Source organism: Mytilus edulis, chromosome 8 (genome assembly GCF_963676685.1).
Source record: "Mytilus edulis chromosome 8, xbMytEdul2.2, whole genome shotgun sequence".
In the NCBI taxonomy this organism is placed as follows: domain Eukaryota; kingdom Metazoa; phylum Mollusca; class Bivalvia; order Mytilida; family Mytilidae; genus Mytilus; species Mytilus edulis.
The window spans coordinates 27357810-27384059 of record NC_092351.1 but is presented as its reverse complement, the minus strand read 5'-3'; the positions used below and the strand labels follow the sequence as shown (position 1 = coordinate 27384059).

Below are 26250 nucleotides of genomic sequence, written 5' to 3'. Positions count from 1 at the left end.
GCACTATTTTAAAAAGCTAACTATACAGTATTAGTTTTTTTTATTCTTCAAGGCAACCTATAATGGCTTTTTCAGTAATTTCTGGTCCTTTTATATCTAACTATGTGGTATGGACTTTGCTCAATGTAAGGTGGTACAGTGACCTATAGCTGTTAATTTCTTTGTCATTTGGAGAACTTTGTCTCATTGGCAATCATACCACATGTATCCTTAGTCATTTAAAACTTTCATGAATAGCTGTCTCATTGGCTATCAAACATATCTACTTATCTTAATAACAATACCATGACAATTTTCACCATGTCTCTGACTAACCTGTGCCTTTTGAAGGTAGATTTCCAAAGCTTTGTATTCATCTGTAGCCTGGATGTCCATTTCATTTTCACTCACAATTCATCGTTGTTTCTGAAAAAAAGATTTAGAAATATAACCAATGTGAGTTATATATATGTAAGAATCTTTAATACAGAGATCAGAAAAACATTTTACAGATTCCATACTTTTCTTATGTCTAAAGCTATATTTTAACACAAAAATAAGATCTTCATTTAGTATTAAAAGACCCTGATAGCAAGGTCAAATACAATAAGTATATATATCTTTGTCTTTCATAATGGTCTCCTTCTTTTAGTATAAGCATTCTTTTTCTATGAAAACTAATTTTCTTTGAATTTGTGGGTATATTGGCAAAATCAACATGAATGAAAAATGGCAGGAACAAAAATAAATGTCATTCATTTTAATAAATATCATAAGCAAAGAGATCTGATAAAAAAATGCAAAAAAAAAGAAGTATCTGTGTTAATCTTTAACTGGTACTAAATCATCATAAATCAATGAGTTTTTATCTTTCTAACTAATCCAACACTACAACCTCTCAATATATCAACAGCATATGTTTTTTTGAGAGATTTCAGATGATAAATGTTCCATGTTGTCTCACGCCAAGCCAAATTGACCACTTGTTATCTCACATAAGTATAACTTTATGATTCTTACAAGTTCTACTACATCCATGTTATCTAGTAAATCATATTTAACATCCATAAAGACCATCAAATCATCATAAACTAATCTCATATCTCTATGGTCATCCTAGTATAAACTAACTGTCCAAAACCAGGTTGCAACATGTGTAGGCGTTCATAAAAATATTATTCAATAACATTACATTTTTAACTTAAGACCTTCAGCATGTGCAGTCGAATTTCTATTTAAGTCGGTTTTTTTTTACATAAAAATGTTTGACAAAACAATAAATTCAAACATAATATCAAGTTCTTTTTTTTTTGGCTGACAATACCCATTTCCGTTTATGAAATGTCATTGATAAATTTCATGTCAAGAACAAAATAGCACACATCATTTTTCATCTTTCTATTGCCAAAAAAAACCATTAGGGATCATTTTCACATTTTCTTTTTATGACATAAACATCTTACTGTATCCAGAAGTAATGCATCATGTTGACAAAGGTCTAAATTGAAATTTCATATCTGGTAACAACATAGGGCACCTGTAATTATCTTACAAGATTTCATAATAAATGTTATTTTCATTGGTTCATACCAGCTCACTGCTTCTTTGTCAGATTTCAGATTGATGTATAGTTTTTGTTGCTTGTTTTCATCCTTTCTTTCTGTTACTTTGACGGATTGGAACAAGACAATGCCTTTTATGGGTTAAAAAATAGTGGTATTTGTTCTTAAGAAGACCACACAGAAATCACAGATGTCCAAAGGTCAAATTAATCTTTTTAGACTTGATACAAACCAACAGTCAGATATTCATGTTTTACAATCAAATAATGTCTTTTTTAAACATTTAAAGTACATATTTAGAATTTTTTCATGCACAAAATGTCATCACCTTGATGGACTTACAATCAATGCAATTGATATGAGGAAAAGTCAGTTCTGCATTTTATTTTTAACTTATGCAACATCATGCATATAAGCCTCATATAAGGTGTCTTTATATAGGTTGTTGTCAAAAACAAAGAAAGCAGTCATAGAAGTGTTATTTTTGTGATTTACAGTTTATTTCTTAGTATAATGATGTCCTTACTTCTTAGTACTACAATGACTATACTTTTTTAAATCTAAGTGGTTTGTTTAATGCTCCATGTAATTAAAGTTCTTGGATTTGAGGGCCTTTATATTTGTCAGTAAAAGAACACTTGTTCAAGATACTTTGAATATACAACCATTTCAACTTCATTCTAAGCATAGTTGTGGTTTTATAATAATTTATGAAGTCTATTCAGTTTTATTGCCCATTTCAATCTTATCATTTGTTGAAATTTTTGTTAAGTTTACCTACATATGTTATAATGATGAATGTGACTGCTTTTTTATTGGCATCTAGTCCTTTGATGGAAAATGAATGACAGAAATTGGAAGACTATTTCACAAGTTTCCTTTATATATATTAATGGACAATGATAATGTATTGATTATCAAAGAAATCAAGCACATCTTCATCAAATTGTTAGCTGTAAAATGTCTATTTTTGACATTTTTCACAACACATTAGTTAGCAGATTGGCTTACACTCCAAAAACATAAGTCAGTGCCCCTTTAATTATCTAAAATCAATCAAACCTAAATTCAGGTATCCACAACATATATTTTTTAAAAAGATAACAAATGAATTGGAAAATAGAATTGATATTTTACGAAAAAAAAATAAGTTTTTTCGCAGATTGTATGTGCTTTCTACACAAATGTTCACCTAATTTGAAAAATCAGAAAATTAAAGAGATAATGTCATTATTCATTTATTTTTAGATTTTCTGATAAGTTCAAGGAGTCAATTTAGTTGTATGCAAAAATTTACTGAAATCTGTGACATAGCCCATTTACTGTACCTTAATTATTTTTTTTGTGCAATTGTATCTATGATATCTTTATGGAAAGATAGTTACCTTGAGATAACTTTACAATAGACATTAAGTCATTGTTTTTACACCTGTTAAGGTACAATGTAAATTGATTTTTACAGAGAAAATGATATCATGTCTTGACATGGCTACATCATTGTGTCTTTTCGTTAACACATTAATTTGAGGTCACATAAATCAAGCATAATGATGGCAAATAATGTACCAATAAATATGCAAGGTGTTCATATTAAAAATAATTTATTTTATCACTAATTGATTATGTTCAGCTAAGATTTATTTCATTTTGTGGTAGAACAATAAATAAAGCTTTATGATAACATTGAAACAATGCTGACAATTACAATATAAATAGCTCAAATTATTAATTTCTCTATTTTTTCAACAACAAAAAAACACATGTGTAAACAGATAAGAGAAAAACAATCTATGGCACCTTTATTGCTAGAAATGGCAAGTGGCATAGTCAGGTGAAGAGAGAGGAAGAGGGATAATTCAAACAAGATAAAAGTATCCTTTCCTCAAATCTCAAATTTACTGCTTAAAAGAAAGAAATGGCAACCTCATTGAGACTACGAGTCATGAGGGTCCATTATTTACTTTGAGTTGTGTAACAGCTGAGACTGCAGAAAGTTATTCACCATGATCAAATATGATATATCATTCTACAACTTTTCCATTCACATGAGGTACTCACATTGTTTGGTATAAACAAAAGTAAAATTTAGTTTCCTGGAAAAATACATGTAGGGGATTTTATAGAAGACTATATGATATGGAATATGCTCATTGTTGAAAGAACAATCCAGTAACATATAGACTGGATAGATGTCTCAATACCAATCATACCACATCTCTCTATTTCTAAATATATATTTTTATTTTGGAGACCAAGTAATAAAATACATCTGCAATAAATTCGGTGAGATCTAACCTTGGTTTATAAATTGCAGAGTCACGATTTACAAATTTCCAAAAATAATTTGGTATCAAGTACAAACACTCCCAAAAATATTAATATGACACTTTGAAGGTTAAAGTTATCTATTTTATAAGCATGAGCTCAACTGAAATTTAAATCTTCTTATTCCTTGTATCTGCTCATCTACAAACTTAAAACTGATCATAATAAATGATATTGACAGTTTTTATGAAATAAAGTTGATTTTTACCATGCACAATCATCTTCAATTCATAAATCATATTCAAAAGTAATTTGAACACAAAATATTTTGTGATGGGAGATTTAAGTTACCATTTCATAAAGCTCTGTAGAAATTAAAATTAAAGAGCTTTGACAATATATGGTACTGATACTTGTGAAAGCAATTACTACAGGTTTTCAAAATTTTTAGTGAAATTTCAAATAGTTTAAATGGTTGGAAGGAAAAACATGATTTGAACAGATTTTAGACTGCTGTAAGCCTATAGCCTTGACCTGTAACCTAAATATCAAAAGCAGCTTAAAACCCATAAAGTGTCTTATCCACCGAAATAAGGAAATTATTCTAAATATGAATATGGACATTACTGAACTAAGTTTGGTAATTTGTATGTCATACTGCTGGTGTGACCTTGACCTTTAACCTAAAATCATACCCGTAACCAGTTCATTCCAATCTAGTGGGGTATTATCAAAGTAATTTTGATAAAAGTTGGATAAATCCGGTCTAAAAGAAAATATCAAGAAACCAATATATATTAGAAAGAACAGTCTGCCATATCCTTCAACTTTGACCTATTGACTTATTAAATCAATAAGTCAATAAGGGTCTTCTCACCCCATGGGGCATTACCCAAAGAAAGTTTGATAAAAGATTGACATATGGTTCAAAAGACCAAATCTAGAAACCAAAATTTTACCCAAATTTCAGTCTCCAAATAGCAGCTTCAATCTTGATGCTTGACCCTGTTTTTTTTTCTTCTTCAAACAGACATTGAAAAGTTTGCAAAGATATTTCTTAGGCTCAAAAGATTTAATATGAAAACAAAATGTTGACACCAAGACGACTTTCAAACAAAGCCAACATAAAACACTGTAACTTGTTTTGTATATTCCTTCCCATTAATACCTGTTGATATATATTTCAGATTAAATTGTATGCCAGTTAATCTGCTGAAAGCAAATAATTGTTAAGAACGGAAGTTTTAAAGTGTACCATCTTCGATAATTGCAAAGTATAGACCTGTAATTACTCTAATTTTTATATCTTCCTCTGTGTATACCAGATCTCTTCATCAAATTATTATAACAATCAGCAGAAGATTTTATTTAGACAATGGTAAGTGGTTAAATGATCGTTGCATCTGGCCGCATTTAGAGACTGGACGTATTCCAAACAGGAAGTGAAGTTATGACCATCATGCTCCAACTAAAACAGAATGATTGCAAGTCTGCCATCATAAATCTTATTCTGATCGACAGAATTTATAATATGTGAAGAATTCAATCTTTAGATCAAAGAATTCTATAAATAGCTATTTGTACTAGTTACCTGCAATTTTAATGATAGCGAACATCTAAAAATTTCAACCAAATTTCGAAAAGATTGGTTGTCTTAGATGCATCATGCAGATGTTGTACTATAAATGAAAACTACTTCAGATTTCAGATCAATTTGAAGTAAATCCAGAAATAGATTAAATTACCTTCACTTTTAACACTAAACTTCATCAAGAACACCTGAAGCCAAGTTCTATAAAATTTAGACATCTGCACTTACGACAAGTATGGTTGGAAAAAGATATTTTGGAAACAATTGATTCTCTAAATTCTTCACCATTTTTCTTTGGCAATGATACTGTTATTTAGATTTTCTCAATTCACCGTAAGTATCTGAGGATATTTCATATAATACATTTCGAATCATATTATGTAATAAAAGAAATATTCCTTTTGAAAGAAAATGATGCAAGTCATCAAAGATATCACACACATGTTATTCGATCTCTATTGTAATTCAGTACTTGAACAGCATGGAGTATGCAAAAAATTATATGAACTTAAAGACCACTTGGAGGCAAACTTGCAGCATGACATGCAATATTTTAACAAAGTATTTCAATATAAATGATATATATCCAATTGTTTGTGAGGCCTTTGATTTTTTTTATTAAGGTTTAAACTATACATATACATGTACTGTACTAAAAAGACCCATTGGTGTTGTCTTTATCATTTGAGACACAATATGTTGCATAAAATGCAGAGTTCTGTTTAAATTATAATATTTTATGAATCCATCAAATTATTCCACTTTTTCAGGACATTGTTTTAAACTGAATCTCTGTACATGATAAATAGTCAAACAAAAAGGTCAAATGTCAAAACTAAGCAAATCTAAGTGTATTGCAATTTGATTACAATATCCTCAATTTGTTGTCTGACAACACCCTGTTTTTTGAAGTTCTGGTATTAATTAAATCAGCTAATGAAATGTAACATATCAAATTTGTAATGCACAGGATCTTTGCAAAACCAATGGGTAAACCCCAACAAATATCAAACTCATCCCAGTCCAAATACTAATTATCAAAACCAAATTATTAAATCTTCCTCAAAATTTCTGACTTAAACTTGTGGTTACTGATTTCATTTCTGAATGTTTTAATTTCCCTTGGTATTAGATAAGATAATTTCACAACATAGACATGGTGGTTAATATCTAAAGAACAGTCAGTCTATGTAGCACAGAAATAAAACTGCATCAAAAAGTGTTTAATAGATTGGAAAGTCTTAGGAGGTATTCATTGTGGTCTTCAAAGTAACTGTGCAAATTAATTAGGCAATTTTATAAACAATTATAAAAGCAAAATGCAGTTTTCATTTCAGAACAAGAAAACACTTTATCTAATAGCTAATTCTCTAGTGTAAAGGAAAGTTCCTAGCGATACTACATAAATTAAGCAACATAAAGAGTGTCAAAGCTTAACACACTAAAGGGACATATAATTATTATGATTTCTGTGAGGAGGTAATTCAAGGTTTTCAAGTTATGAATAACCATTAAAAAAAATATGCAATAAAAAAAGCAATTATGATTCATTCATTGTCTTCCAATTGTAAAAATACTTTCTTTCTTGAAGGGATGTACTTAAAAAATATATTTCATTTTAAAAAAAGTGCCTTTGTTTTAAAATAGTATTGAAAATCAACGGCGGAAAAAGGTACATGTTTTTGTCAGGAGCAAAGTGAAAAGTTGGATATCAGGAAAGCAAAAATGTATTTTTTCAAACTTCAAATCAATTATTTTTGAAAAGCATGTGAAACAAAATAATATTCTCTTGCTTTTAAATTCATTTTAGCAATAGCTCAGAAAAATAAATCTGTTTTTAGCCTAGTATTTCTTATGATATTTTTTTTAGAACAATGCTGTGAACTGTTTTTTAGATGAAAAAGAAAATAAATCTTTTGCTTCAATGTTAATGTGAAAAATAACAATACTGTTGAAATATAAGAAAGATAAATTCATGCTTGAAACTGATGTCAATTCAATATTTCTAGTAAATGAAAAAGTTCTTTGTATTACTTCTCAAGCTAAGTCAAACTGTCCATGGCAATTTAACTGATTCATTTTACTTTTAAATGAAAAAAAACCATTCATCTTACATATTTCTGTTGAAATTAATTAAACTGCAATTCATAAGAAAGAGAATTATACATAAGAAAACATCCAGAAGCAATTAACATTTAAAACTGACATCAGCGAAATTAACTCCTTCAATACAAGTCTGTAATAAATATTACATTAGTTGTTTATTGCTGAAACTCACTGGCAAATATCCCATTATTGTAAAAAATAAATTATCAAGACAAAATGGTTTTCAAGTATTTTTTAGAGCTACATATTCATTCATATTTTAAAAGTCAGAAAAAAATCTAAAATTTTCCTCATTTCCCTATTTTCTACCTCAAGCAGCAGGTAAGTGGATTACAAGCTTTTTTTCCATCCACTATTAGATAGCAGAACACCTCATTAAGATACCAGTATTCCATAATGTAGTAATATAAATAGGTACTGATCAAATAAGGTGTGTTTGAATACAATATTAGATATAGGAAGATGTGCATTATATAAAATATATCCGTTTTCAGCAATTTCATGTCAGTTTTTCCAGATTTGCTTCAGAATATGACATGTGAAGTCTTCTATTTAAGAAAATATTTCAATATAACTCACTATAAGACATCTATACCATACAGATACCAGTAATTTATCACTTGATACAGATATCCCCAATTCATGACTTGACTTGTAGTTATAAGCATATATAGATGCTGATAAAATAAGGTGCATTTGAATACAAGCTATTTTTCTTACTTCAATTATATAGATATTTACTTTAACATATACATGTACCTGTAAATTTACGTGTCAGTTTTTTCCAATTTAAGATAATAACAAGCGAAATTTTGGAATTATTTTCAATAATTAAATACTTTATCAGGGATTTTTTGAATCAATGAAAATCAAACACACACAAAAATAATCTGATCAATGCTACCATTTACAACAGGATTCAAGGTGAATTTAGTTGATGAGAAACAATATAAACATAGTACTGAACACACATACATTAAAATTTTCCAATAAAACCGATACAACAAGGCTAAATTGAAATGAAAGCAAATGAAACTCATAAATCCAAATACTTCAACATTCAACACATAAATGTGTACTGTGTAGGGTACTTGAAAACAAAAGAACATAAATCCAGTTCCAACAAAAGTAAATTTTTATTTCTAAATATTTTCTACTCCAAGGATCCATTAGGAGGATATTTAACACTCTTGTTTGTTTGGCATTTAATTTGTTAGTATTGTAAGAACTGGTCAACTAGTCAGTTTAATGACCAGTGAATACTGACCAGGTGCTCTATTGATTTCCCCACTGTAAAACTGTTGAAGGTTGATCAGCACAGGATAATTAATCCCTGATACTGGTCAGCTGCTGGTCTTAAAACATCAAGTTCATTCTGAAGTTTCTTAAGGCTTTAATTGTGAAACAAACAGTACAAAGAAGATTGTCCAGTAAATACAGCAAAACAGGTTATTTAAAAATTGTATAAGCCCTTTGAAGCCAATTTGCCAAGATTTTTTTTTGCAATTTCTAACTTTGTTCTGGCGCAGCACCTCAAAATAACAAGCAAACCACACTGTATCTCTGAATCTAATAAATACAGACCACTGTATAATAATCTTACTTTCAGGAAAATTGAAGCATGTTAAATAAATGTCTTAAATTCTATTTCATGATGTCAAAGGAATACAAGAATCAAGACCCAAAAGGAACATCAAGTTTGTTTATAGTAAATATTGGACTATTTATTTCCCCCTCCTTTTCAATTTTAATTCTTGTTTTTGTTTTTATTGTTTTTAACTTTAATAGTAATTCACTTTTACTGTAATAAAATTGGGATGGAGAAGTTTTGAAATCCTTGTAGAAAGGTCCTTTGGTCTCAGTTAAAATGACCACTGTTTAATTATCCATGTAGTAGCCTTAAACCTTGACATAAAGTTGTCATGACCTGACATGCACAGGGTATATAACCACCCATATCATACCACACCTGGACAGTGTTTGTATAGTTGATCTGTTCAATAATCAATGGTCAAATGTTAGTACTGTCCATAGAATCAAGGTTCTACACAGAAAACTGTAAATATTTAACTGTAAATGCCAATATTTACTCCTATTTGATTTGCATGCAGAAGAACATGACATTAGTCTGTACATATAATAAGTTTACATTTTCAGCAGCGGTTTAAGCAGTGCAAAGTAAATGTAGCTTTGAACAGGTTAAAATTGTTCCCTAGGTTTTTGGTTTATTGGTGTATCAAGATTTGATGGAAAGGGGGCATCTTTGTTGTAATAGTAAACAAATTTCCCATAAATAGGCAAACTCTTTTTACAATTTTATACAAAAGCAATGTATTATACTTTTTTCCAATAAATGGGGATGGAACTATATTCCATGATTTCTTCTAAAGGGTGTATCTTTAAGTAAGCACCTGAAGCTGTTTAAGAATTTAATCTCTTCATTTGCCGATCAGCCTCCAGCACTTTTATAGTGACCAAATCAACAGAGCATCTTGACACTACACTAACCAGTTGACAAGTTCTTTAAATACGATCATATGAAATGTTAAGCTGAGTATCAAATATATATCTTTTCAGTAGAGTGGTGGTAAAATACATGTACCATAGCTATATCTATGTTAAGCTATAATAGATTTTTTACCTCAATTAAATTTGTTTTTGCTTTTCAAATCAGGCCAAAATAAATAAATAGTGTTTCCGGTTTCCTGACCCTACCTCCGTTTCTGACGCCAACCCTAAACATTTTATTGACAAAAATTAAAAAAATCCGGATTTTTTGGTCTGTCCGGATCCGACTATTCGTTTAGAAAACTACAGATCTTCAAAACGTTTGATAGCAATGACCAATATTGATAAGTCAAGCGTTTCAAAAACCAAGATTTAATCAAAGAGCTGAAAGCTCTGAAGAAAAATGACGCCACTGTCTCTAATATTGGGATAGTTTTTATGCAAGTCACCTTAATTAGTTTAACAATGCAACATGTCTCGTAAGCATATAATTGATACTTGTATATGTGTGTGTGTGAAGTGAAGGTGACAACTGGCTGTTTTTTTAAGATAAATGAATAGGTCAAGACTACCTGAATTTGTACAAATAAACTGTAGAAAGGCTTGTATATTTCTCACTGGTACATAGTCTGAATCCAGGTCCGTTCGCGCCCCATTCACGTTTGCGCCCACTCATGTTCGCCCCCTTTCACTTTCACACCCTACATGTTCGCACCCAATCTTAATTGGTTTTGTGTTTAATAACTCTGTAAGCAAGTGTTTTCTTATAAGTATAATTGTTGTCATTGTCTCAAAATAAAGTGTTGAATAAATCTTAATCATGTTTTGGATAGGGTATTGTTAAAAATAATAATAATCCTTTCTAAATAAAGTGGTATTTTGTCAACGTTTTATTTTGTGTTGAATAACTCTTAATCATGTTTTGGTTAATGTATTACTATAACTTTGTTTCATTGACTTGTTTCAAAATGAAGTGAGATTCTGAAAATGTTTTTTTCTGTGTGTTGAATAAATTTTATCATGTTTTGGTTATAATAGTGGATTGCTATATTTTGGTTCCTATATTTTATTGCTTCGTTGTTTCAGATCAAAGGGACCAAGCTGTTAAAAACAATTATCTTTTGTGTTTTTCCTTTAAAATCGTCAATGTTTTACTCATACCAAGCTATAAATACATTCAGTATTTACACCAAAGCAATTTAAAACAACAATCATGATTTTCCAATTATTCAACTTGAATTTGAATTAAAATTGGGCGAGAATGAGTAGAGTGCGAACGGACCTTGGGTGCGAACATGTAGGGTGCGAAAGTGTATTGGGCGCGAACAGACCTGATACCACAGTCTGAACCCCCTTCTCCCACAAAATATTAAGTAAATAATCTTTTTGTTACTGTTATCAAAGGTCTAATGAAACTCAGGTAATTTCAAACATTTGTCAAAGAATTCTAGTCAAACCAGCACCTGGTTAAATTGGCACCTGGTTAAATCGACACCTGATATAGTCAATTCGTCACCCATGTTAAATATATATTTTTAACAGTATTTTAAGCAAAAAGAGTAAAAATAAGAAAGGGGTTGCCAGAATATTTTCAGTATTTAAGCAAAAAGAGTTAAATACTAACTTTCACATTTTTGGGTGTTCATGTACATTTTGTATATATATTTATTTTTCTCAACTAAATGACTTTTTTGGTGTATTTTTAATGTAATATATATGAGTAGTCCAAATAATTATTACGTCTGGCAAGGCTTTTTAAATTTTATTCTGGGACACCTTCCTATGACCGCAAGGCTATGTTAATTATTTTCTGGGACGCCTTCCTACGAACGTCGTAGGAAGGCGTCCCAGAAAAAAAATAAAATATCCTTGCCAGACGTCATAATTATTTGGACTAATACATGAGATATTGGATATTTTTATGCATTATTTTAACCAGTTGAGCATTTTACGGGATTTTTGGTTTAATGCTGTTTAAACTTTACTGAAAAAAAACCACCTTAAATTTGCTAATTATTTGGCATGAAAGTTTGATTTATTGAAAGGGACTCATAGTTTTCCATTTTATTTTAATAATTGTCTAATTGTTAGAACAACAGTTGGGTAAGGGCTTCGTTGTTTACCTTTATACACAACAACATATTCACTTTGGTTTCCTTGTTTACCTAAATACACAACAACATATTCACTATGTACATGGTAACAGTTATTAATTAATTGAATAGAAAATATTATAACAAATATTATTGGATGCCGAATTGACGTCAAATAGGTGCCGATTTGACTAGATGCCAATTTAACCAGGTGCCGACTTGACTTGTACGTTTCAATTCCTCTGCGATCGTTTGCGGTATTTTCTTGAGAAAACCTATTTTCCATCATCAAAGAGAAGAAGAAACTGCTTGAAAATAATTCTGGAACGCTTCATGATTGTAAAAATAAGTTAAATTCACTCAAATAACAATTTTGAAACTTGCGATGTTTAAACAGGAAGTTTCAAAAGCACGTGTAAAAGAAGACATTAACCAGTGAGAGTGGAAATCCGTACATGACAGATATCACTATAGTACGACTTTGAAAGTAAAACAGCTCCATCCTTTTGTAAAACAGTCTTTAATATTAGTAAATTCAAATGGCAGGAAAACTCCCCTCAGGCCTTTCAATCAGCTCTGCAAGATAAAGACAGCAAAAATCTTATTTCACATTTTGATACCAGCTCTGATATTAATGAGCTGGCTGTGAAACTTAATGAAATTTTATTAACAGCCTCTAAAAAATGTTTGAGGCGTCCTTCTCCACCGAAAAAATCTTCAAGAAAAATATACACAAATAAAAAGTTTTTTGATATAGACCTTATAAAAATGAGAAAGAATGTTGTATCTTATGCTGAATTATATTCTAAATATCCAAATGACCCTTACATTCATGGTAGATTCTATAAATTGTTGAGACAATATAATAAAAGTAGAAAGTATAAAAAAAGAAAATTTCGAGAAGACATTTTAAATCAGTTAGATAATCTAGAGTGTAATAATCCTCAGGTCTACTGGGATTTAGTTAGAAAACTCAAGGAATCCGATAGTTGTGATCCCTCAGAAAATATTGCTGCTGATATTTGGTTAGATCATTTTAAGTCACTTAATTCTTTAGATAATAGATTCAAAAAGCGTAATGAATATATAGAAAAATTAGTCGAAAGCATTGAGAAACACTCGACTTCTTCTAAACTTGATTTTGCAATAACTGATACCGAAATACTTAAAGCTATATCACAGCTGAAAAACAATAAAGCTTGTGGCTTAGATTTTATAACTAATGAAATGCTAAAGGCAAGTGCCAATAGTTTAGTTCCATGTTATAGAAAATTATTTAATTTATGTCTTAACACAGGAAAATATCCCGAATGCTGGGCTGAAGGATACACTCTACCCCTTTTTAAGTCAGGGGACCCAACTGATCCCTCAAACTACAGAGGCATCTCAATTACATGTGCAATTGGTAAACTTTTTAATACAATCTTAAATGATAGACTTGACAAATATTTATTACAAAACAGTCTAATTACTGAGTTTCAAATTGGCTTTGTTAAAAAGTCCAGAACATCTGATCATATGTTTTTGCTTAAAAATCTGATTGACTCGGTACTTTCCACAGGTAAAAAATTGTATGCCTGTTTTATAGATTTTAAAAAGGCGTTTGATTCAGTCATACATAGTGGTATTAAATATAAACTATTACAGATGGGATTAGGAGGAAATTTTTACAACATTATAAAGAACATGTACAATGTTAGCTCAACTTGTGTCAAAGCTGGGAAAATTTTAACTGACTCTTTTAGAGTTAAATTAGGGGTTCGACAAGGTGATAACCTAAGCCCTAATCTTTTCAAAATTTTTATAAATGACTTTCCATCATATATTGATAATGTTGATGATGATCTGATTTTGGGTGATACTAATATTAATTGTTTAATGTATGCTGATGATATTGTTTTGCTCTCTACCACATCATATGGTCTTCAATCTAAGTTAAAAAAATGTTGATAAGTTTTGCTCTGACTGGTGCTTAAACATAAACACCAATAAAACAAAAATTTTAGTATTTAATAAGCAAGGTAGACTTATCAATGAAAAATTTACTCTTCAGCAAGTTGAACTGGAATGTGTACAGCACTACAAGTATTTAGGCCTTATATTTTCGGCTTCAGGAGTCTTCTCTCATGCAAGACAGGAATTGTACAAAAAGAGTCTAAAAGGCTATTATAAATTATGCAAAGATGTTATTCGTTCACATCCAAAAATTACTACCAGTCTACATCTATTTGATCACATGATCAAACCTATTTCTTTATATTCCTCTGAAATTTGGGGTACATTTAACCCAAAGAGTAGTAAATTTAGAAATGATATTGTCTTAGATAAAATTTATTCAGATCTTGAACCAGATAAATTACACATGAAAATAACAAAATTTATTTTGGGTGTAAACAGAAAGAGCAGCAATTTTGCTGTACTCTCTGAACTAGGTAGATTTCCTATTTATATTAGTATTGTGAAAAATCTACTGAAATATTATTTTAGAATTGAAAATATGCCTGAGGACTCTTTATTATATAAAGCCTTATAAACCTCTAAAGATTTAGATGATAAAAATCACAATAGTTGGTATAGCAGTGTCAGACACTTATGTAAAATTATTGACCTGCCTAGTAACTTCATTAATTTTAGTAAATACAAATTCAGACAATGTTTACTTAATTGTTTAAAAGTATCCTATGTCAAATCTTGGGAAAATGCTTATAGCCAAAATAGCCAAGGAAAACTAAGAACATATTGTCAGTTTAAAACATCATTTTGTAAAGAAAATTATTTAAATATCTTGAAAAATTTTGATTTGAGAAAAGCTATCACAAAATTCAGGATTTCATCTCATAGACTTAAAATTGAAACTGGGAGATATTCCAAATTAGAAGTTCATCAAAGAATTTGTGATAAATGCGATTTGAATAAAGTGGAAGATGAACTTCATTTTCTTATAGAATGTCCTGTATACTCTAAGGATAGAGACATGTTATTTGATCTGATATTTAAAGAATGTAAAAATTTTTACTCCTTGGATAATGGTCAATAAATTTATTTGGCTATTAAACTGTGAGTCTATTAATATTTTAAAACAACTTGGCTATTTCTTATCAAAACACCTACCTTGAGTAAACATTTATAATATAACACTGGGATACTGTAAGTAATATTTAAAATGTCTAACTTTTTAAAGCATACTGTTTTGTTGTTTTGCTTTATTGTATTTGTAATTGTTTGTAACTATATATTGTCATGAATGTATATGCACTATGCCCCTTGAGGGTACCTCTTATGGAAAAAAAAGATATTCTATTCTATTCTATTCTATTCTATTCTATACCTATCACATTTATGTTTAAAGGGTCTTAAGCTTATTCAAACCATATAAGTCGGTATGAAACACCAAAACGGAATGAACAATAACCGATTACGTTTTGTAGTTTACAAATTCTAAACTGGTTCCCGTCAAACTACAACACTTTGTTCGAGTGTAGTGGAATACAAGCAGAAACCAGTTAGTTTGTATAGTAAATATGAAACCGAGTGTAAACTGGTTCCTGGCTGATAACTACACAATGATCATGCATAATGATAACACAAGCAGATTCCAGTTTGTATGGAAAATAGTAAATACGAAACCAAGCGCGGTAGGCAGAGAAATGTAATGAAGTTCAGGTCGGCAGTAATGGAACAATGACTGCGTCATTTTCCAAAAAAAACAAGCATGGCTTTTTGAGTCTCTTTCGACAACCGTGCAGCGTATTAGCTGTCAAATATGCAAAATGTGATCACATGGTTGCAAAATATAATAATAATTCCGGATAATTACGATATGATGAATCTTTTTAAAGAACACCATGATGGACCTATAGACAGAAAACAATACATTTGCAATACGAAGTTATGCATTTTGCTCTTGAAACTTCTTTGCACAGGTACAAGACATATATTTTTTTTTAATATTTGTATATATAGTGAATAGTGTATTCAGTATATATATACATATATTAACAAAATCTTGTTTTGTACCTGTGCTTCTTTGGACCAAAGGTCAGATTCATTTCAGATTGGACAGACTGTATCTTATTCCGTCGGTAATAATTGACGGCAAATAATTTAAGAGTTAAAAATGAGATCAATATACTGCTAAAATCAATCCAGCTTTTGTTGTAAAAAATGCTCTTACGAATGTTGTAAAAAAATGTTCTCAGGACTCAACATAAACGGCTGTTAATACTTTTGAGGATTTGACAGTTTGAGTTAATGACCACAAGGGGGCAGACAATGTGTAACAACTCAAGAAATAGAAAGCTTTCCCTAGTAGGCAGACATGGTGTATGATTCATGTTCATTTATAAATGAATCTGTCCCAGCACCATGTCTACTTTTATTCCTTTAAATTTTCCTCTTAGTCCCTCAACAGTTTATACTAGAGAAGGAAAAAAAATCATGTCCTATTAATATCTACAATTTTTTTTCCATATATTTAAGAAGACAAGATTCTCACTCCTCAAAACCTGAAATTTTAATATCAATTGTCAGAACCCCACTCTTCAAGATTAAATTCTGTCAAACATCAAAACACATCTATATATTAAATAAAGAGGGTGCAAGAGTATTACCCCTCAAAAAACCATAAGCCGCTGCTTAGCATTGATTTGCAGTGTTTTTACAACTAAAAAAAAGGGGGTAGGAATCTGTTCCCACATGTATACCCTGTGTGTCATTTACATTGTTAGGTTCAACTAGGCCAAACAATAATACCATCATAACCATGCCAGATTTTTCACTGCCATTTTTGCTTTAAGATTATTAATCGGCAAGAACATATTCCTATTACGACCCATGAAATTCATAAAATTTGCATAAAAGTTTATTTTCATATTTCTTTAATACAGAGAGCTAAAACAGAAAGTTAAAAAACCTGTAGATTTAATTAAGTGTATTATAACTATCAAAGAAGCATGCTGGCACATCAAATGATTTCATTTGGAATCTTTTTGCTGCTGTCATCGATAGAAAAAAATAAACAGTTTTCATAAAATAAAATGTTTTACCTACCTACCCTACCTAATTTTTTGGGGGGTGAAATAGGAAACACACTATTTATTTATTTTGGCCTCATTATAAAAGTGCTTATAGAATAACTTTTATGTTAAACATGTTAACATGCATGTTTGTTGGCAAAGTATGAAAATCTTATCAAGATGCCTGTACTATGAATGGATCTGATAAATAATTTTTCTCATGGAAATCAGACAATTTTAAGACTTGATCTAGATGTAAAAACCTGGTGAGAACTTTATAAGAACAGCCTCTGTTTCATGCTGTGATTTATACCAGTATATAGTCAATGGAATAATGCTTCAACACAGCAGAGTGAGATATGGCCTGCAGAACAGTTAAATTTACTGTACAATCGGTCAACCAAGTGTTTAAACTCTGCATTTGTTTTTAAAATAAAGAAAACTATATTTCCAATCAGTTGCTAAAATGCTGTGGGTTTTTTGTGTTTTTTTTTTTATTTCTGATTTTTTTTCAAAATTTTGTATACATGTATATATATATATCTGGTTTTATTTGCATGTTTATAGCCATTTTCGTTCATATATCATGTGATATATCATGTATATATATAGTCATTTAATTTTTACTTCAATAGTTCAGACAGTCATGATAACTACATGAACTTTTGAATAAAGAATCACATTTGCAAGTATACTAAATCTGTTTAAATACATATTTCATTTAAGATAGTTCTAGGCTAATTTTAAAAAATATTTTTTCTTATAAAACTTACCAGTGTTATAAATCATTCTTCACAAAATGAACATTTAAATCCCTTTCTAAAGAGGTGTAAAATATTGCCACAATTTTTTTATCCTCTGTAATTTCCACTGTTATGTTAGCAGCCCCCAATTATGGGATAATAATACAATAAAGCTAAAAGCTGTCAGTCCGAACAAAAGTAGTATCACGTTCACTGAGGGTCAATAGATCAATGTATCCACACAAGGCCTGATGTCACATGATTAATGATGAGGGACATATACAGCGGGTGACTCTCATCTGCTTTGTCCTCGTAGAAATCTGTTCTGTAATTGGGGCAAAAGTCTGAAAAATACAAAAACACAATTGATTTGAAGTTTGAAAAGGCACATACAAAATTACTAGGTTTTTTATGTTTAAATTACTAGTACTTCCCAATCAATATAACTTCAAGCAGATTTTGGTAAAATTTGATACTTTGTTGCAATCAATCATTACAACCTATAAAGAAATTGCTACTGCTTCGTAAGTGATGTTTATGACAAAGAAAATTCCGATAATGAATGCTAAACCTTAATATGTGTGCCTGAAAGTAAAAAAACAATGAAGTTTGAATATGTTGCAGACGTTGCTGACTTAAGCAAAAAGCCAGTTTTCTAATTTAAGTAAACAATTTTGCCTACCTCTCTAAATGCTAAAATTCCTAACGTTAATGATAACTCCTTTTCAAAGTGGCAATACAATATTTAATATTAAAATGAATATGTGACAGTATATAGATGATACCTCATTTACAGATAATATCAATTGTTATTTCTGCTAATGAACAAGATTCATCCCCTATCAATATCTATATTAGTATAATTTATAATATAAATGAAGAATGGATATAACTAATATTGTAATTATTATAGGATATGATACGTGATATATAAATCGTTTCTCTTTACAAAATACGTCCGTGTCATAATTTGAGCTAATATTGGAAGTCAATATATTGTAATAGTGCTTGGTTTTGTATTGTACTGGCATATCATTGTCATAATAGCCTCCAGTCATCATATTTTGACAGTACAAAAGGTTTTTAACAATACATTAATGTTAGTACACAAAATAATATCATAACATTTCTACATGCTTTATCAGACTTCTAAGTTTTAGTAAACTTGGTTTGTAATGTTTGGCTAGATCATTGTGGACATTTTTTTCCTTTATATATAAAAGTAAGGAGAATGATTAAACCAATATTCATGGGAGTTCATATGAAGTGGATATCAGAGGTGGATTTAAAGGGTTCCCCCCCCTTTCTGGGAAAAAATGGTTGATTATATAGGGAATCACTGAAGCATGACTGGAGTGGGCACCTCTTAGGCAGTCAGTGGGCCCCACTTATGAAAATTTCTGGATCCGCCACTCGATATAAACAATAAATTTTTATGTACATTTATACAGGAAAGACTAAACACTAACTATTGGCTCTAGAAAAAAAAAGTTTTTTAAGCATCTTTTTCAACCATACATATTTGTACATGTGTAAATGTTCTTACCTCAGACATAAAGAATTTATATCCAATTACAAAATACAAGTATTTTACAATAATTCAAGTATATTATAAAACTGTGACATGTACTAAAACAATACAGATCAATTCAGAACTAATAAATCTTTGACTGAATTTTAAAAACCTGCTAGGACAGACACTGAAAAAACACTTGAATAAGAAGCACAGACTGGTTTCCTGTTGTTATGAGACTGAACATGCTTTAAATCCATTAACTTTAGGGAACAACTGCTTCCTCTTATCAACACTCTCCCACAAGTGGTTATTCACCCTCTTACATGTGGTAGCCAGAAATTACATTCAAATTATATTCTGACATGGAACTAATTCACAACTTCTGCAAGTTTTGAAAGTGTTGTGTAAATTAGATGACTTGCTGAGGGGGAGATGTAAACAAATTGTTTCTGTATGTTAAAACCACTGTATCAAGAGTAATCATGATTTTCAAATGGCTAGGCTGTCAAAATGGCTGTGGAAGTATTTAGTAACTACAATGGAATCTGGAAATCATTGAAAGTGCATTTAAATGAATCAAAGAGTAATATGTTTGATAGTCCCCCTGCAGTCAACACTTTGCCTCACAGTCAAAAATATTCAGGTCTTCTCCTGTATTTGATCAAAGTGCCTTTGAAAATGGTAAAAAATGTGAAAATAACAGCTGCTATTTAAACTCATGTGTCAAGGCTTTAAGTACGTATTATCTTATCTTACATTTCACAAGTGCCTATAAATACCTGTTTTACAAATCTCATTTTATAACTTATACTTGAAACACAGAAAACTTTATCCATGAATGAAATAGAAATTTAATCCCATGACAAAACGAAAATCAAAAGGAGATCAAAGCAGACCTAATCTAAATAACAATTACTAAAATCCTCATAATGATTGTGTCAGTTTTGTTTTCTTATATCATAAAGGATTATTATTTAAAGATTTGTAACAGATAATGAAGATTTAATCCAATTACACAGGCTATTTACCTACAGTTATATAATTAAGTATTTAAATAGTGTCCACTCATTCTACATCAAATCAGATATGATAAAAAAGTATTTGATAGACCAAAAATACCAATATAGTATATGGCTTGATAAAAGTATGAAGAACCAAGACTTTCCGAGGTGGCATTTCAGGGGCGGATCCAGCCATTTAAAAAAGGGTGGGGGGAGTTCCTAACCCAGGACAAAGGAGGGGTTCCAATTACATGTCCCCATTCAAATGCATTGATCGTCCAAAAAAAAAGGGGGGGTTCCAACCCCCCGGAACCCCCCCTCTGGATCCGCGCCTGCATTTCAGAAAGAAATTAAAAGACTTGTGTATGCAATAGTCATATGGATTCCTGAAGATATTACATGTAGAACTAACATATATCAAACACACAAAAGGAGACCCCACACCCTTGAAAAGTCCATGATTTGCTAAGAGTAACGACCACAAAAATAATTCCAAACTATTAGTAAATACAAGATGCACAATTGCATCAAATGATTAAGATTCAGGATATTTCTTAAAATTCTGACTAGGAGTGAAGGAGCAGTGAATAGATATGTGTGCTATGACAATTTAAACATTGGACAGTGCAAGTATAACACAGAAGGTAAGGCAATTAGCATGGAATAGTGGTGAACTGTAAATATGTGAACCAGTGCATATTTGACAGTGAGTGGATACAACTGTTCCCATTAATTTGACAACCTATTTCATTATTTATCAAATAGGCCTATAAAAAACTTAAAACAGAGATAATTATCAGAACATCCCAATGATAAACTTTATCAAGCATCTATAGTATATTTTTATCTATGTGAAGATTTACATCTTAACCTACATCATATATAAAGTTTTGACATGTAGAGTTTTGTATTAGTGGGGTGAACAAAGTATGCTATAAATCCGATGTTTACCTGACTGGCTAATCTACCTATAATTTTCATATCTTATCATTAATATACATTTATTTATGACATTGTTAAAAGTTTAAAATCTTTTGTGAACATTTTGGGTTTTTCAATATGATTGAAAATGATGAGAACACTGGTAATTTAAGAACTTTGTACTCTGACTTTGTACTGATACACATGTCCTTCTAAAATGCAAGGACAGCCCTCTAGTCAGAGAAAACTTCAAGTTTTAAAGATAAAACTTTTAAAAGAAAAAATGGAGATTGTGTACATGGGACACAAATTTATGATGGCCCCACTAGCATATACCGTTATAAAAGGATTATAACTTCACAAGTTTCATAACATTAGGTTGAGACAGACTGAAGGTTAGAGAATTAAAACTTAATTTGGGGATGTAATGACAGACGTTTCTAAGTATGGACGGGCAGACCTACAGACCCATGTAAAGCCCCCTCCTACCCAGTGTGTGCATACAAAAATTGAAAAATGGAGTTTCCTAAAATTGCTTAACACCCAGACGGAATTAATTATTTACTGCATATTTAGAATGGACAAATCAGACTTGTTGGTTTGATCTCCTTCCAAAAAGACTTTACAATAAAATAAATTTTGGCATCCAATTAAAGAAGACAGTGTTTGAGTATGCAATGAAAAATGCACTGAATGCACTCACATGCTATGCTTGTGTTCTTTATGTTCAAATCTGGCATACATTTCCAGTAATAATAGAACACAAATCAAAGCAAAACAAAATGACATGTTGTGCTTAAAACCTTTCAAAAAATTTCAAATTCAATTCTAATTGTTCAAGATCACAAAAATTCATCCATCATTACTCCCTATTTTTGCCATTCCAATATGTTACAAGTATCAACTCTCCCACTTTAAACTGCCTTTCTGCAAACTACATATGCTGTTACAAATACCAAAGGTTAAATGAAGATTTAAACAAGCCATTGTTTAGATTATAGGCGGAATAATGTTAACATTGCTTTACAGATCAATATAAACATTCTTCAGGAATCACTAATTACTTTTCAAAACTTACCACTTCTAACTTTAAAGATTCCAAGCCAAACAAAACATGCTGAAGTAAAATATCAACAATGTGTTTGTAAGCTACTCTTTAGAAGTAACCAGTAAAACTCTGGTTTTCAAAGTTGACCACCTTTAATCTGGACGGAACTCATTCCTCCTCTGCCAAAGCTTGGCCGTGTCATTCTATGATAAATTTATGTACTTTACCACTTAAATGATATTTCTACAGAAGACAGAATTTTATTCTTTTTGTGAAAACAGTGAATCAGAAAATATTGTCAACTTTCATATATTTTTATCTTTCAAAAATCTTTATTGAAAATAATTTAAAAACAAGAATGTGTCCAGAGTACAGACTGCCCCACTCACACTATCATTTTCTATGGTCAGTGGACCATGAAATTGGGATAAAAACTCTTAATTGGCTTCAAAATAAGAAATATCATATTATAGGGAACATGTGTACTAAGTTTCAAGTTGATTGCAGGACTAAACTTCATCAAATACTACCTTGATCAAAAACTTCAACCAAAACTTTCACCTGAAGCAGGACAGATGGACAAATGAATGGATGAATGAAAGAATGTACAAACAGACAGACAGACCCGAAAACATAATGCCTCTTAGGGCTAAGTGGGGCATAAAATATAACTGTCTTCATGTTAACATTTGTCCACTTTAAAATACACCTGGCTTGTTAGGAACTAAAATACCAATATCTTAAGAAGAATGGCCTTAACTTCCTTTTTCTATTAAAAACCTGTTGAATAATTGATGTTTTTGTTGTGGTTTTCAATTTCTACCTGACATTGTTAGCAACCATGATGGAGGCTGAAGGTAGGGAAATAAATATAATACATCTATCTGTCATCCAGAAATTTTTCAAAAATAAGGAAAGAAAGAACAAAATTTTGCACATAACAATTGCTTTGATGAAATAATTTTCCTACCAGCTAGTACTGAATATACATAGATAGCATGTAAAAGATAGCCAATATTTACAGATACTAGATAGCTTAGGATGGTAACTACAATTTTCAAACCTCAGCAGCTGAATTCTCAGATATTGTTCTTTAAAGTACGAAATAAGATCTAAACCACACACCCCCTAAATATAAACCATTGCATACTAAATGCCTGTAGCCCTTTTCACAAACAATCTTAAGTGTAAAATCAATCTTACGATAAAAATATTTAGTTGAATTGTTAAGGAATATTTAAGACATACGATAAATTTTACACTTAAGATTTTTTGTGAAAAGTGCTACTGAAGTCTGTAGAACAAAAAGTTGTGACCAGAAATCAACGATTCACAAGAAAAGTTATTCCTCAAACAGATCAGCAAAAATCTATTTTTCAGATTTTTAGTTTCCACTTTGCAAGTATTATATACATATAAGTTTATCTACAAAGTAAACAGGTAATCATTACATTACATTTAAAACAACAAATTCAAGGTCCCGCAGTCAGCTGAATATGCTATAATTAAATTTTGTTTACAAAACTGGCAGCTAAGTAGGCCTTAATATGTGTACTTACTATTTTAGGATAAATCTTTTTCACCACCAATCAAAAACTTGTCATGTAGAATTTATATCTTATACACTGACCAGATATCAGGAATTAGAACACGATTTATCAACGTTAACCAATTTTTCCCAAATTATTTGTGGACCGATTAAAACCTTAATCTCTGAGAGGGTGTTTAGAGTGGCCAATGTACCATATGTCATGGAATGTCACTTTACTGATAAGATACAGGTCTACGATGATACAATGAGTAATCTCCCCTCTACATATTAAAAGTCACATCTAAATCCCTCTGCATACAGATGACATTGACGGCTTCAACTACAATAAGGTGTTGCTAGGTTGTGCATAATAATAAGATAGTTTGGAACTTATAAAGCATTTAGTTTCCTCTTTTCTTGCCTTTAATAAACAACATGCAGTATCTTCTTACGTCAAGAAAATAGATTTTTGACTTTATGTTCTTTAACCAAAGATTTAACACTTACTAAATTCTTTGTAAGTCTAATAAGATATTTACTTAAATAGCTGAATGGATATATATCATTTTTAATATATTATTTACAATACATGTACGTGTACATGTTACTCTTGTAGTAATGTACCATTTTTCTATTACAAAAGTGTAAGTTTTATGTGAAATTTTCACATATAAATCATTTTTTAAATCTCAATAACATATAATACTTCCATGCAAACCTATTAGCTCACATTAAATATCATATTTTAAAAAATACTTACTAAAATTTTAGGTTCATAAATTCTTAGAATGCTATCTTATTTCTAATGCTGCCTTCAACATAGTTTTGACTTATAATAAATAGTTCAGTTCTATTTTTGTCTTTGGCTATGAAAGCATCAGAATATTTATCACAAATGAAAATACATGATATTTACATGAGTTTCTTTGTATTAAACAATGTTTTTAAACATGCTATTCATGACAGTATGACAATAAAATTGATCTTAAATGAAAAAGAATTCTTCTTAAATACTTTAAAAACTTACCTATACAAAAAGAAATTGCTTCGTCACTTGGAAGTTAAATTTTTCTCACTTTTCCATTAACGAAAACCTGTAAAGACATTACACAAACAATTTGATTAAAGATCTTTAATCCCAATTTATTAATTCCGTTAGGTATGTTGGCCACTATTCAGATAGCTAGCCATAGGGTAGTAATAAGTCTGACCTTAGAGGTATTACTACTGACCTCAAACAACTGGCGAACAGACAATAACGTACTGAATGGAGTTTAGAAAAAATAACAATCCCACAGATCATCTACAAATACTTAAATATCATTCATGTATATTGAGCATGTGGATAATAAGGTAAACAAAATTAATAGGAGAAAAAACTAAATTTCTCCTGTATCACATGATGAGGTACTAGCATCTTGCACTGCTTTCAAATGTATATATGCAGCAAATTGCTGGCAAATAATAATTGCAATTTAATAGGATGCATTCCCTAATGACAAAACTGTTTCATTATAATAAGGCAAAAATTTGCATACTATTCTATTCTATTCTATTCTATGGTGATTCGTTGATTATTGGTATTAAATGCCACTTTCAGCACACTTGGAAACATCATGGCGGCAATATTTTATTGTAGATGGAAGCAGGAGTATAGAAAATCATCAACTGTTAGCAGATTTTTTTTATGAAAAAAGATCTGAGTCCGCTTATAAAAAAATGGCTTGTTGTCTTAGTTTATATATAAGTTTTAAAGTTGTTTTTCTTTATTACTTGAATAATTTTGTGTTTGCAGAAGTCAGATCTTTGATAATCACTACATGTATTAAATGCTATTGCTTCTTTTCAAAATTTTTGGAGATTTATACCTAATATAGGATCACTATGTTAGTCCAAACAAGTGGCTAATCCAGAACTTTTCATAAGGGGGGCCTGCTCCAGTCATGCTTCAGTGATTCCCTATATAATCAACCAAATTTTTCCCACGAAAGGAGGGGGGAGCGGGCTGGGCCCCTACTCTAGATCCGCCTATGCTTATAATGCAAACTACAATATGTGGTAAATACAAAATGTCAAAATAATTCTAAACACCATACATTTTTGCGCCAAAATTGGCTATTCATCTGTAAACAAATAATAGCCATCTTAAAGATAACAACAATTTTATGACTGTTTTTCCAGAAATCATTCACTTGAATAATGTATTTTGAAAGAGGTAATCCTTCATTCTGGTATTCTATCAAATACGGCTTTCAATGATTTGGTTAAACCAATAAAGAAAGCTTGAATGCACATATGAAATCGAAAAGACAAATATTTTTACATGTATTATAATTATGAATTAATCTTGCAAAGAAAACAACAAACCTAA

At 30.4% G+C, this 26250-nt stretch overlaps 1 protein-coding gene across 4 annotated transcripts in view; it reads right to left on the bottom strand.

The window, feature by feature from the left end:
* The window catches only part of LOC139485241 (rho GTPase-activating protein 7-like), a 139126-nt gene that overhangs the window by 97349 nt on the left and 15527 nt on the right, over positions 1–26250 (bottom strand). For 2 of the 4 annotated variants that reach the window (XM_071269532.1, XM_071269533.1), the window contains 3 exons: positions 24907–24973; positions 17893–18206; positions 316–405 (listed from right to left, as the gene is read on the bottom strand). In XM_071269532.1, coding sequence (XP_071125633.1) covers positions 316–375 — 60 coding nt within the window. In that variant the 5' untranslated portion in view covers positions 376–405; positions 17893–18206; positions 24907–24973. Of the gene's footprint in view, positions 1–315; positions 406–17892; positions 18207–19408; positions 19654–23907; positions 23948–24906; positions 24974–26250 lie in introns of those variants that run through there. The other 2 variants (XM_071269535.1, XM_071269534.1) reach the window with 2 other exon arrangements.